This window comes from Hyla sarda, chromosome 8 (assembly GCF_029499605.1).
Source record: "Hyla sarda isolate aHylSar1 chromosome 8, aHylSar1.hap1, whole genome shotgun sequence".
NCBI classification, from domain to species: Eukaryota; Metazoa; Chordata; class Amphibia; order Anura; family Hylidae; genus Hyla; species Hyla sarda.
In genome coordinates this window covers 120229684-120243598 of record NC_079196.1, presented here as the reverse complement: position 1 = coordinate 120243598, position 13915 = coordinate 120229684, and the positions used below count along the sequence as shown (strand labels likewise).

The following is a 13915-nucleotide window of genomic DNA, read 5'->3' as shown; positions in this document are numbered from 1 at the left end:
ATTCTCCCCAGTGGTCCACAAGCACTCTCACCAGCCAAGCCAGAACACCCTGCTTTGTACTGACGAGGGGCAAACACCCCGAAACAGCTGTCTGGGAGCAGATGTGAGGCATCGTTTGTGACAAGAGGGACCCCAATTTTTGATCTCCCCGGTGGTCCAGTCAAGGGTGGGAGAATGACGTTGGAGCCATGGCAGACCGAGGAGGACTTCAGAGGTGCAGTTGGGCAGAACAAAAAATTTAATTTTTTCGTGATGCCGTCCAATGCTCATAAGCAGGGGTTCTGTGCGGTAACGCACAGTGCAGTCCAATTTTACTCCGTTGACGGAAGAAATGTAGAGCGGCTTGACGAGATGTGTCACTGGGATGCTGAACATATTAACAAAAGAGGCCAAAATAAAATTTCCCTCAGAACCAGAGTCCAAGAAGGCCACAGCTGAGAAGGAGGAGTTGGCAGAAGGAGAAATCCGCACGGGCACAGTGAGATGTGGGCAAGCAGACTTCACACCAAGAGACGCCACTCCCACGTGAGCTGGGTGCGTGTGTTTCCCAGACGCAGAGGACGAATAGGGCAATCCACCAGAAAATGTTCGGTACTAGCGCAGTACAGACATAAATTTTTATCTCTGCGGCGAGTCCTCTCTTCATGGGTCAGGCGAGACCGATCCACTTGCATAGCCTCCTCGGCGGGAGGCACAGGGGTAGATTGCAAAGGATACTGGGAGAGAGGTGACCAGAGATCAAGGTACTTTTCCTGGCGGAGCTCCTGGTGTCTTTCAGAAAAACGCATGTCAATGCGGGTGGTCAAATGGATAAGTTCATGCAGGTTAGCTGGAATTTCTAGCTGGACCGGTTCTAAGTTGCTACTGGTATTCACCAGAGCCCGCCGCAAAGCGGGATGGTCTTGCTGCGGCAGTAGCAACCAGGTCATATCCACCGGTAACGGCTCAACCTCTCTGACTGCTGAGACAGGCGCGGTACAGAAGGACAAGGCAAGAGCAAGGTCGGACGTAGCAGAAGGTCAGGGCAGGCAGCAAGGGTCATAGTCAGGGGCAACAGCAGAAGGTCTGGAACACAGGCTTGGGACATACACAAAACGCTTTCACTAGGCACAAGGCAACAAGATCCGGCAAAGCAGGGAAGGGGAAGTGAGGTTATAAAGGCTTGGAGCGGGTGGAAGCTAATTACACTGATTGGACAAGGCACCAATTAGTGGTGCACTGGTCCTTTAAACCTTAGAGAGCTGGCGCGCGCGCACCCTAGAGAGCGGAGCCGCGCGCGCCAGGACGTGACAGCCAGGGACCGGGACAGGCAAGTGGATTGGGATGCGATCCGCGAGCGGGCGCGTCCTGCTATGCGAATTGCATCCCCGTCGGCAGTTTCAGTGCAGCGCTCCCGGTCAGCGGGTTTGACCGGGGCGCTGCAGAGAGGAAAACGCCGCGAGCGCTCCGGGGAGGAGCAGGGACCCGGAGCGCTCGGCGTAACAGCTTGTAAGGCTTTATTCATCAGATGCCATGACGTTTCAACCGTCTCACACGGTCACTTGACAAATATATATGATCAGGATTAGGTACTGAGTAATATATATAAATATATATATATATATATATATATATATATATATATATATATATTTTTTTATGTTTTTATTAAACAGTTTTCAATAAACAAAACAGAAAGAAAAGTAAATGAAAATGACATAGGCAATAACCAGGACATTATGTAGTAGTAGTGCAATAAAGAAAACATCACTAATTATAGAAAATAGGTCCCCTAATAAATTTCGGCCTCCTTCCCCTCCCCCATACAGTAATCCCCAGTCATCCATGGAGAACAAGAGACGGCGGACCAGGAAAAGGTTGTATCCGCCCCCATCTTCCCCCAGAGTGCGTAAATGTGGAGTAGCAGGCGGTGCAAGTAGGAAGAGGGAGGTAGAGCAAATCTCCTCGGTCCCCATCCCAGACAAGAGATCATCGATTACAGCTCCTCAGTCCAATAGCCCCAATCGATCTCAATAACCGCTCCCTTGACTCCCAGGGGGTCCAAGCCGAGAGCTGTGGCTCTCAAAATAGGAGGAGAATATACTATGATACTATGTATCTGGCAATCGTAACACCCCTAAGGAACCTCTCAGGGATTCCACATTGTACCAGGTGGTGTATATAAAAGGTCTTACAATCTCTATGATCTCCTTTAAGTCAAAGTGAGTAACAATTTCCGGAAGAAACGTTTAGTGCCAGAATCGGAGTGCCGCTCAGCGTCTAAGTGATTCACAGCAAGAAAAGACTTCAGTTGGGTTATCAGCATAGGCAAATCTGAAGTAATAGAATCTACCCAACTAGCGAACATACACCGCAATGCAACTAGCAGGACTACATAGATAAACCAGAGATACCTCTCCTCCCCCTCCCCTCCTCCCTCTGGTGGTCGTAATTGGTGGAATATCAATGACTGTGGTGTAAACGAGACCCGTACCTTCCAATGATCCCATATATACAACTGTATAAGGTGGCAGTAATCAGCTGCAGGAGAGCATTCCCAGGCTCCGTGATACATATAAGGCTGCGTGGGCCAAGTTTCCCGCCATCTCTCATTAATAAAATTTTTCTGAACCGTGTCCCACCCTCATAGGATTACATCATTAATGTCGGTATCTCCCGTCCACCGCTCCCACGTACAGAACACACGTTTGGGGTTGATTTTTAGAAAGCGGTTACAGAGGGCTGCATACAGATCGGAAATTGAACGCCTCTGAGGTTCACTACCTATGATGTCATCTAAAGTGTGAGTCGGGGCTTCCTTCAACAGATCCCTCAATCTAGAGGAGCAGAAGGCGCGGACCTGGTTAGCATATATGGTATGGAGACCAGGGAAGGTCTAACATGCTGAGCATTTTACCTGGAGAGAACCATCTACGGTCAACACTAAGGATCAGTCGCCCCATCGCCCGCACCCCTTTAGAGAGCCAAAGTCGAAACTACAGGGAAGCTCTACCCTGTGGGAATTCTGGGTGGTCATGCAATGGCATCCATTTAGATAGCAGAAACTGGAGGCCAAAAACCTTCCGCACTTCCTTCCATGTCACTGTTGTATGAGCCCATCAATATACTGAGAACAGAGGTTAAAGTGGACTAAGCATCTCAAGAAATGCACCCAGGGGGAGGAGAGACCAGAAAAACTGAGAAAGACAACCACAAGGGGAACAAAAACGAGAGAACAAAAACCCGCAGACAGACCAATCCCCAGAATAGAATAAGGATGACCATAAATTGGGTAAGGGACTTCACTTTTTTCAGATATGTGGGCAACCAAAGCTCCCACCCCGGAACCCTAACAGGACAGACCTAATAGTGCAAAGGCCCAGGATAACTTAATATGAAAGAGGGGCAGATGAGGTTGAGTGACATATGTCTTCCAGCAAATAAAAGCAGATAATGCAACACAGATATAAAAGATAACATCAAAAGGAAATAACTATTTAAGGCACTACATAGCATTGTCTCCAAGAATTATGAGAAAAACGACCCTGTGGGCCTGTATCAACTGAGGCCATCTAAGAGAGGCCTAACCCCCGTGGTGCAGACAGAAGGAGAGGCAGGTACAAAAATAATACTCAGTCTGGAGAGGAAGATCATCTGCATCTACTCCTACTACGCCTCAACACCGACTTGTGGCTCTTCATGGTTTTGCTCAGGGATCTAGTGTGGCTGGTTCTGCTTCAAGAGGGATGAAAGATGGTTAACCGCGGTCTCTGGGAGATGGTGAATGATAAGAAGGAGAGCAAGTGGGGCTGGCGAGCTCCCTCAAGAGAACCTGTAGAGCGGCATCCACCGCGGTCGGAGTTTAATAAGGGGAAAAGGAGCCATCTGATCGGAACACCTTCAAAACGGCAGGATACTGGAGTTGGAAACGCCTCTTTGCCTAGAACAATTCAGAGCAGATTTTGCCATAAGCCTTCTGGCGCTTGGCCACTTCAGCAGAAAAGTCATCAAACAGCATTATCTTCTTATTCCGGAAAGTAAGCGGAGAGGATCGTTTTCTGTAAGCCCTCAGGAGCTTAATTTTGTCATTACAGTCTAGCAGTTTGAATATGATTTGCCGTGGGCAGGAATCTTTCACCAGCCGAGACTGTGAGGTTGTCGACCAGGGCTGTCCTATTCGATGAGCCCTCTCAACCCTGCATTTATGCGCAAGACCGAGAGCTTTGGGTAAATCACTTTCACAAAAGCCTTGTAGGTCAGAAGGGGGAAGATATTCACTGACCCCCACGATGCGTAAATTGTGGCGACGCAATCTGTTTTCAAGGTCTTCCAGCTTATCACTGACGTAGCAGAGATCTGTTTCAGTTTGGCGGAGGCTATTGACTAAGCCACTGTTTTCATCATCCAGAGGGATAATGCGCTGTTCCGCCTCATCCAAACGGCCTGTTTGAACACCTAGATCCGCTTGCAGTTGAGTTAACGTGGAGTGCATGGTGTTTTCAAGGGTCAGCTGTATAGTAAGGTTAATTAGCTAGACCAGGGTTGCCACCGGGGTCTGTAGATGCATTGGAGTGGCGAAGGAAACCGGCTCCCACCAAGGGAGGGAGTTGAAGGGGTGAAGGTGGCAGTGGGGCTCTGCCGTCAGGGGTGAACAGCGGCTGGCTGTCAGGGATTTCCATAGCCACAGGGTGTGACTGTGAGACCGCGGCAGGCACTTTTTGAGGGTCTGGATCTGTGTGAGGGGCTGGCATATAGTGGTGTGCTGCAGCTGGAGAACCCCCACGCTGAGAGCCTTTACTGAGGTAGTGATCCATGAGGATTAAATCAAGAGGGGCAAAAGGCAGTTACTGATAGCAATATGGTAGAATGAAAGAGCCCCAGCTCTCTCACAGCAGCTGTGGAGGGACTATGTAGCCTCAGGGGAACTGGACTAGTGCAATGATGGCGATATGACCAGGGGTGTCACGTGGCCCTGTTCTGCTGAGTAGATGTTCTGCCCCCTGTGAAGCGTGGCTGGAGTGGAGCAAGGCAGAATGAACAGCCCCTTATAGTACTGGGGATTCTCTGTGGGGGACTTGTAGCTGTCGCCCGCTGTTTATGGTCACACTGAGTACCTGGAGGGGGGGAGCTGTGAGCACCACCTCTTTGCACAGCTGTGCTGGAGAAGATGGCGGCTCTGGCAGTGAGGCTGTGCAGGACTACCGGGTTATGCTAGCTGTCGCTGCTGGTGGACAAGGATCAGCGTATCTCCAGTGCTTCCCAGAAGCTCTGGTACCTCTGCCAGTACAATGGGTGGGTAAGAACCCCTTCTGGCTAGCGGTACAGAACGGGTAAGAGTTCTGGAGCTCCGGTCCTGTGCTCCTCACATGCCCGCGCTGAAGTCCATATATATATATATATATATATATATATATATATATATATATATATATATATATATGTATTCATTTTTTACCTGACAGGTACGCTTTAAGTATCTTGTATTGGACTTGTTTACCTATTGTTTACCTAGAACCTAACACTTTCAGCTCACCTCTAGTCTTGGTATGCTGTATTTTGTCCGTAACAGTCTAATGGTAATATGTAAGGTGATAGTATGTATCCTTTGTATACTGTTATTAACTGTACTATTGATAGCACCATACAGGATTTGGTCAATAAAAGTATGATGGTAAGTATGGTAATATGTAAGTTGATAATATTTCCTACTTGTATACAGGTATTATAGTACTACTGACCTCAGAAATATGAAAAGTGATAATAATATCTGTAGCATAATATATATATATATATATATATATATATATATATATATTACCGTGGTGGGACGGTCCAAGCTATTTGGCCGCCAAATTTGCAAGCTAAGTACCTCAATGTTTCATAATTTCATAATCTCATATTTTCATTTATTGCACTACAGCTGTATAGCTTTTCATGTTTTATCTATATACTCATGTTTCATCTATATACTCATGTTTTATCTATATCTTTGTGCTAGCAGTGTTCTGCTGTATTCTCCTGTTGCTATATATATATATATATATATATATATATGTATATATATATATATATATATATATACAGTATATATATATATATATATATATATATATATATAAATGAATATACATATATATATATATATATATATATATATATTCAAATCTAACAAATAGATCAATATACTATTCTATGCCAATATGCAGATAAGACAAATGCCTCCCCAAACAAAAGACATAATTAAAATACAAAATTCAGTACATCCAGCAGGAGTCATTATGTGCAAGCTTACCGTTGTCCAGGTGTAAATATATCCATCAATATTTAATACAGGTATGACATAAAAATCGACTTGTTTGAGGAGCTTCCTTATTAAAGAATCACTCTTTTGTCTTGTCAAAAGCTAGAGTACAAAAACATGGTTCATCATCAAATGAAAAAAAAAAAAAAAAAAAACGATGTAATTGTAATTGTCTGAAAACAATTTTCTATAATCAGAAGTTGTAATATGCACAATACTTTATGGAATGGATCTATTAAAAGCTGTATGAAGTAACAAATATCAAAATCCTGCTAAGAATCATTCAAATTGAATTCATTTCTTTGAATCATATCTGAAATTTTTTTTAAATAAATTTGAAGTACCGTAATCTACTTGCAATTTTATTTTTAGTCTATAGTTTTGACCTTTATTTCTGCAAACATTTGCAAAATACATTTACTGCTTGACAATATTCATGTTTTTAAATGTTTATTGAAACAATGTACCTCTTTTACAAACCACTGGCAGTACGCTACAGCAATCCATTCTCGAGCATGAATTCCACAATCCATAAATATAACTTTCTTTGTCTCCTGTGATGGCCTCCCAATCTGTAAAATATAACATATAAATGTGCAAATATATCATTAGAAACATTCTTAGAAAATACAAAATTTGGGTTTTGGGCTGTTTGACCAATTGAAAAGATGATCAGCCAAAGCTATGCATAGGTCTTGAAGCGAAAATGATTTCATAATTTTGCAGTTAATAATCATTTTGTAACTTTTTTTCATTATTGTTTAACATTTTTTTTTAGAATCCGATGATGTGTTATTAAAGTTAACTTTTTCATAAAAATGTACTTTTTCCAAGTGATGCATATAAGTACTGGATCATCACTTAGAAAAAAAAAAGTCCCATAAACATTTGCACTCCAAATCATTTTTACTGAACTTTTTCAAAATGGTCTGATTCAGCTTGGATGGACACGAAACAGCAATAAAATAAGCCCTTAAACATGTTTATACGCCTGCCTAACAGCTCTAAAGCAGTATATAACACTGCCAGGAATGTATTCAAGTAGTTATAGGATAAGTTTCCACACGGGTGTTTTTTTGGAATACTGATACTGCAGATTTTGAGCCAAAGCCAGAAATGTTATTAAAAGGAAAGGGAAATATAAAGGAAGGACTTACACTTCTCCTTCCTACTGCATCCACTTCTGGCTTTGGCTCAAAAACTGCAGTGGCAGTTTTCCAAAAAACACCAGAAAAAACTGTGTGTAAATCTAGCCTTAAAGTGTTTTTAACCCCTTGCCGCAAAACACCATTTCTAAACAGCGCTGCAGCATGGGAGGGTTATGAAGCAAGCTCTGGAGCTGAGCTCGCATCATACCTGCACGGTCCCAGCTTCTATCAGCAACCAGGACCCGTGGCCAATGTTGGACATCGCCGTTCAGGCAGATGTCCGTCATTAACTATTTAGATGTGGTGATCAAAGTTGATAGAGACGTCTAAAGTGAAAGTGAAAGCTTTCCAGCAGCTCAGTCGGGCTGATCAGGGTCATCGCGGTAAAATCGCGATGTCCCAATCAACTAGGAAGCATCAGGAGGGTGCCTTACCTGCCTCCTGTGTGTCTGATCGGTGATTGATTGCTCCAAGCATGAAATCCAGGCTTGAGCAATCAACCGTCGATAACACTGATCAATGCATTGCAATGCAATGGCATTGATCAGTGTATTGAATCAATGTACTGCATGGGGGCTATAAGATTGCAAAAAAAAAAAAGTAAAAAAAAAAGTTAATAAAGATTATTTAACCCCTTCAATGGCATATGCACAAAAAAAATTAAAAGTCCAAAATACCGTATTTTTGGTCAATTTTTATACCATAAAATATGAAAAAAAAGCAATCAATAAGTCTGATCAAAACAAAAATAGTACCAATAAAAACTTCAGATCAAGGCGCAAAAAATTAGCCCTCAAACCGCCCCATATATGGAAAAATAAAAAAGTTATAGGGGTTAGAAGAGGACAATTTTAAACATATAAATTTTCCTGCATGTAGATATGATTTTTAATACAAAATAAAACCTATATAAGTAGGGTATCATTTTAATTGTATGGACCTACAGAATAAATACAAGGTTTAATTTGTACTGAAAAATGTACTGCGTAGAAACTGAAGCCCCCAAAATTTACAAAATTGCGTTTTTTCTTCCATTTTGTCGCACAATTATTTTTTTTGCCATTTCGCCGTAGATTTTTGGGTAAAATGACTGATGTCATTACAAAGTAGTATTGGTGGCGCAAAAAAAAAGCCATCATATGGATTTTTTGTTGCAAAATTGAAAGGATTATGATTTTTAAAAGGTAAGGAGGGAAAAATGAAAGTGCAAAAATGGAAAAAAGCTATGTCCTTAACCCCTTAAGGACCTAGGGCGTACGGGTACGCCCTGGCCCCCTGGTACTTAAGGACCCAGGGCGTACCTGTATGCCTGTGGGAATTCCGGTCCCCACAGCTCACCGTGCAAACCCCTGGGGGGGGGGGGTAAATTCAGACCGGCGATCTGCGGCGAATAGGGGGATCGGCCTGTCCAAGACACCCACTATCACCTTGAAGGGATAGGAGTGAGGTGGCCGGGGTGCCACCCCTCCTATCCCTGCTATTGGTCGGTCAGAGGCGACTGACCAATAGCAGATTGGGTGCGAGGGGGGTTAAAGTTCGAATCCCCCGTTCTGCCCACCCACAATAGTCCGGGCAGAACGGGGGACCTGTCCTGTGACCAGCAGTCACTTACCAGCGGCGGAGGGCGATGACATGGGGATCCCTGGAGCGGCTCCCTGGTGTAGACTACAGAAGCTGGGAAGTTGTTGCCTAGCAAAATCTGGAGGGCTACAGTTTGGAGACTCTAAATTGTAGCCCTTCAGTTGTTGCAAAATTACAACTCCTAGCATGCCCAGACAGCAGTTTGCTGTCTGTGTATGCTGGGATTTGTAGTTTTGTAACATCTGGAGGGCCACAGTTTGGAGATCACTGTGCGGTGGTGTCTAAACTGTGGCCCTCTAAATCTTGCAAAACTACAACTCCCAGCATATGGCTGTCTCAGCATGCTGGGATTTGTAGTTGCATACCTGCGATCAGTACATGCTGGGAGTTGTAGTTTTGCAACAGCTGGAGGCACACTGTTTGGAAAATACTGAGTTAGGGAACAGAACCTAACTGAAGGTTTTCCAACCAGTGTGCCTCCAGCTGTTGCAAAACCACAACTCCCATCATGCACGGTCTGTCAGGGGTACGGTGGGCGGTAAAATATTAAAATAGGTTATGTTCCCAGAATGATGACCCAGAGCATAGCCAAAACTAAAAAAAATATGCGCACACCAAACCCTATGCTCTGAATCATCACTCTGGGAATGTGAAATGTGTGGCCATCCCTAACCTGTTGCTTCAAATGCGCACCCCTCTAAGGTGGAGAGAGAGCGCTGCGCATTTGAGGCAACATAAAAATGTCTCCGATTATAGTGACTCAGTGACCCATGACCCAGATAAAAAAATACCCCCAGAAATGTTATCAGGTTTTTTTTATAAGAGTTTTTTTTTAGCCAATTTAGTGGTTCATGGGGTTAAAATTCGAATGTACTCTGGACTTGGTACATTGGGGTAAAATTATGGAAAATTTAAATGAAATGGAAAAATGTTGTCCTGCATGGAAGTGTGATACTCCCTGAAGCAGTTTTTAATGCAGAGGCCCTATGATCGGGGAAAGTGTCACATTGAGTAGTGGTGTCCTTCTGTATCCCCTCTTGTGACACACTCTGCATTTTTTCTTGGATCGTCCCTTCTCTCCAGTGTGGGGGACCTCACCTGGAAAGTGTTGGCCGGGGACAATCCTAGCACCCTATATTTCCAGTTCCTTGGGAACTCCGGCCTGCTCTTTCCTGGTCGCCAAAGATCAGGGCCTTTAGGACTTCTTTTTGGGACTAGAGGAATGTCCCTGTGTTGCCAGAGTACTACAAAAGAGTTGTACATGGCAACCTGTACCAAGTAGACCGCAACTTTTTTGTACCATACCCGTGTTTTCCTGCATCACCATGTATGGCTTGAGGACTTGATCAGAGAGATCGACTCCCCCCATATACTGATTGTAGTCTAGAATACAATCAGGCTTGAGGACCGTTGTTGGGACAGGTGAGCTGCCGTTACCATGAATTGTGGTCAGCATAAGGATATCCCTCTTATCCTTATACCTGACCAGCAACAGGTTTTCATGGGTAAGGGCACAGGACTCCCCCTTGGGCATAGGTGTCTGAACAAAATTTAGACGGAGGCCTCACTGGTTCTTCCGTGTGGTCCCACAAGCGGACGTGGATCTGGCGGCAAGGGATGTGAACAGAGGGATGCTGGTATAAAAGTTGTCCATGTACACGTGGTAACCCTTATCCAGCAATGGGTGCACAAGGTCCCAAATGAGTTTCCCTCTAACACCCAGAGTGGGGGGGACATTCTGGGAGATCAATAGGGGAATCTCGTCCCTCGTTTACTCTAAATTTGCAAGTGCACCCGGAGGTACTCTCACAAGTTTGTAGAGTTTCACACCATGTCGCGCCAGCTTCGAGGGAATATACTGGCGGAAGATGAGTCTCCCCTTAAAAGTGATAAGAGACTCATCTACCGAAAGCTCCCTGAGGGGTACATAGGCCTCCCAAAATTTGGCCTTAAAGTGATCGATGACCAGCCTCCCTTTGTAAAGCCGGTCATAGGCGGGATCACCTTGGGGGCCATTTCCGAATGGCTTTGACCCGTCCTTGTGCCATGGCCATACCATAGAGCGGGGTCTGGTAGAGGATGTCCACACTCCAGTACTGCCTGACACTTGTTTTTTTTACCAAGCCCATATGTAGCACGATACCCCCAAAATATCCTCATTTCGGCTGTGTGTGTGTGGGGGGGGGGTGCAGGGAAGTGTGTAGTCTCTGTGTTTGGTGTAACTTTTATATATAACGGTTTGTCATTATAAATCACACACCGTTATAAATAAAAACGCTACGGCCCAAAAAAAATAAAATAAAGGGGGACCAAATGCAGTGCCCTGAACCCCTAAAAGGGTCCGGGTTGCGCTGCAAAATATGCGGCGGACCCTTGAGGACCTATTAGGGGGTCGGGGGGTTTTTTTTTTTTACTTTTTCTTAATTTTTTAAACCTCCTACCTATCCCTTTACTATGAATCTCACCCTGCACTATACAGCAGCACTTCAGCGAGCAGAGCTGAGAGAATGGAACATTAACCCCTCCTCTGCCGGCCGCTATTGGTCGGACGATCATCGACATGGGGGGGTGGGCATTGTCACGGGATGCCTGCTGAACGATTTCAGCAGGCATCCCGGTCCGGTCCCCGCCCGGCACGCAGCAGAAACCGAAATTCCCAATGGCGTACAGGTACGCCCTGTGTCCTTAACTACTAGGATTTCAGGGTGTACCCATACACCCTATGTCCTTAAGTGGTTAAGGTTAAGTTATGCCAATATGCAGTAAACTATGGCAATCAACAGCTTCTTTAATGCGCTCACAGAATTTTTAGGCTTATCACACTAAAATAAAATGGCATCAAGTGTCCATGTCAGGACCTGTCCAGAGCAGGATAGGTTTGCTATAGGGATTTGCTTCTACTCTGGACAGTCCCTGACATTGACAGAGGTGTCAGCAGAGAGCACTGTGGTCAGACAAAAAAGAAACCTTATCAGAGCAGCTGATAAGTACTGGAAGGATTAAGATTTTTAAACAGAAGTAATTTACAAATCTCTTTAACCCCTTAAGGACCAGGGGTTTTTCAGTTTTTGCACTTTCATTTTTCCTCCTTACCTTTAAAAAATCAAAACTCTTTCAATTTATACCTAAAAATCCATATGATGGCTTATTTTTTGCGTTACCAATTCTACTTTGTAGTGACATCAGTCATTTTACTAAAAAAATCTACATCGAACTTGAAAAAAAAACACACTTTGTAACTTTTGGGGGCTTCCGTTTCTACGTAGTACATTTTTCGGTAAAACTGACACCTTATCATTATTCTGTAGATCCATACAATTAAAATGATACCCTACTTATATAGGTTTGATTTTGTCGTACTTCTGGAAAATATCCTAATTACATGCAGAAAAATTTATACTTTTAAAATTGTCATCATCTGACCCCTATGACTTTTTAATTTTTTAGTGTACGGGGCAGTATGAGGGCTCATTTTTTTGTGCCGTGATCTGAAGTTTTTAGTGGTACCATTTTCGTATTGATCGGACTTTTTAATTGCTTTTTAATTCATTTTTTTCACAATATAAAATGTGACCAAAAATATGCTATTTTGGACATTGGAATTTTTTTCCGCGTACGCCATTGACAGTGCGGTTTAATTAATGATATATTTTTTATAATTTGGACATTTCCACACACGGCAATACCACATACGTTTATTTTTATTTACACTGTTTGTTTTTTTTAAATGGGAAAAGGGGGGTGAACGGAAGGTGTTAAAAGATCTTTATTCACTTTTTTTTTTTTTTTGCAATGTTATAGCTCCCATAGGGGGCTATAACACTGCATTTACTGGTCTTTTACATTGATCAATGATTTCTCATAGGAAACCATTGATCAATGATTCTGCAGTCATTTGGCGAATGGACAACAGGAGGCAGGTGAGGGAACCCTCCTGCTGTCCTACAGCTGTTCGGGATGCCACGAACAGCTCCCTGAGCTAATCGGCATTAGTTTACTTTCACTTTAGACATGGCATTCAACTTTGAATCTATAACTGACCTCCTCATTGAAGCTGATCAGATTGGTCTGACACGACCAATTTCACATAAACCCATGTTGATGCTGTGTTCTAAGGTTATTTTCATTAAAATACTCCAGAATAGCATCAGAATATTGGTACCACATTTGCTAAGCACCAGTCCTGTGTAACAATTGCTATCATTATAAAATATTTAAATATAAGGAATAAGGGTCTGTCTAGGACAGTACTTAATTGCTTCAAAACTTGGTTGCTCGCAGCCATTTTAAAGATATTAAAGGGGTTATCCACCATAAGGTGATTTTCGGACATACCTGCCAAACAGTAATGGACGTGCTTAGGAAGGATCTGCGCTCTTCTTGGGGCTAAATGGCTATGTTGTGAGATTACCATAACTGTGGCTAGCTTTTTGTTAACTGGTATTTCCTGTTTGACTTTTCCTTTTTTGACTACAAATCCTACAATTCCATTTTCCTCCCTCCCACACACCAACCCATTGAAACATAAATGAGCTGTGGTTTTCAGGGTGCCTACAGCTGTTAAAGTAGTTTCAGATTGAGCTCTCTCCCACCAAGTGATCCCTCCACCCATTGAAGCAGACAGGCTCCCTGTAATCAACTGACTAGTGAGGTCAGGTCTCGGCTGCATTGCAACCTGGGAAAAATCTGAGACAACAATCCTTTTTTATGCTGGTAAAAATAAATATTGGAGTGAAAATCACAGAATAATTGTGAGAAAACCATCACATACAGGTACAGACACTGCCAATATTTAAAAAGGGGTCAAAAGGTGACTCCGGGAATTATAGACCTGTTAGTTTAACCTCCGTTGTATGTAAATTGTTTGAGGGTTTTCTAAGAGATGCCATTTTGGAATATCTTGATA

At 43.5% G+C, this 13915-nt stretch overlaps 1 protein-coding gene across 1 annotated transcript in view; it reads right to left on the bottom strand.

The window, feature by feature from the left end:
• LOC130284897 (carboxypeptidase O-like) overlaps window positions 1–13915 on the bottom strand; it is a 239466-nt gene that overhangs the window by 167453 nt on the left and 58098 nt on the right. Inside the window, exons 6-7 of the mRNA XM_056535811.1 lie at window positions 6748–6852; window positions 6272–6382 (exon numbers count right to left, since the gene is read on the bottom strand). Of these exons, the coding sequence (XP_056391786.1) occupies window positions 6272–6382; window positions 6748–6852 (216 nt within the window). The remainder of the gene's footprint in view (window positions 1–6271; window positions 6383–6747; window positions 6853–13915) is intronic.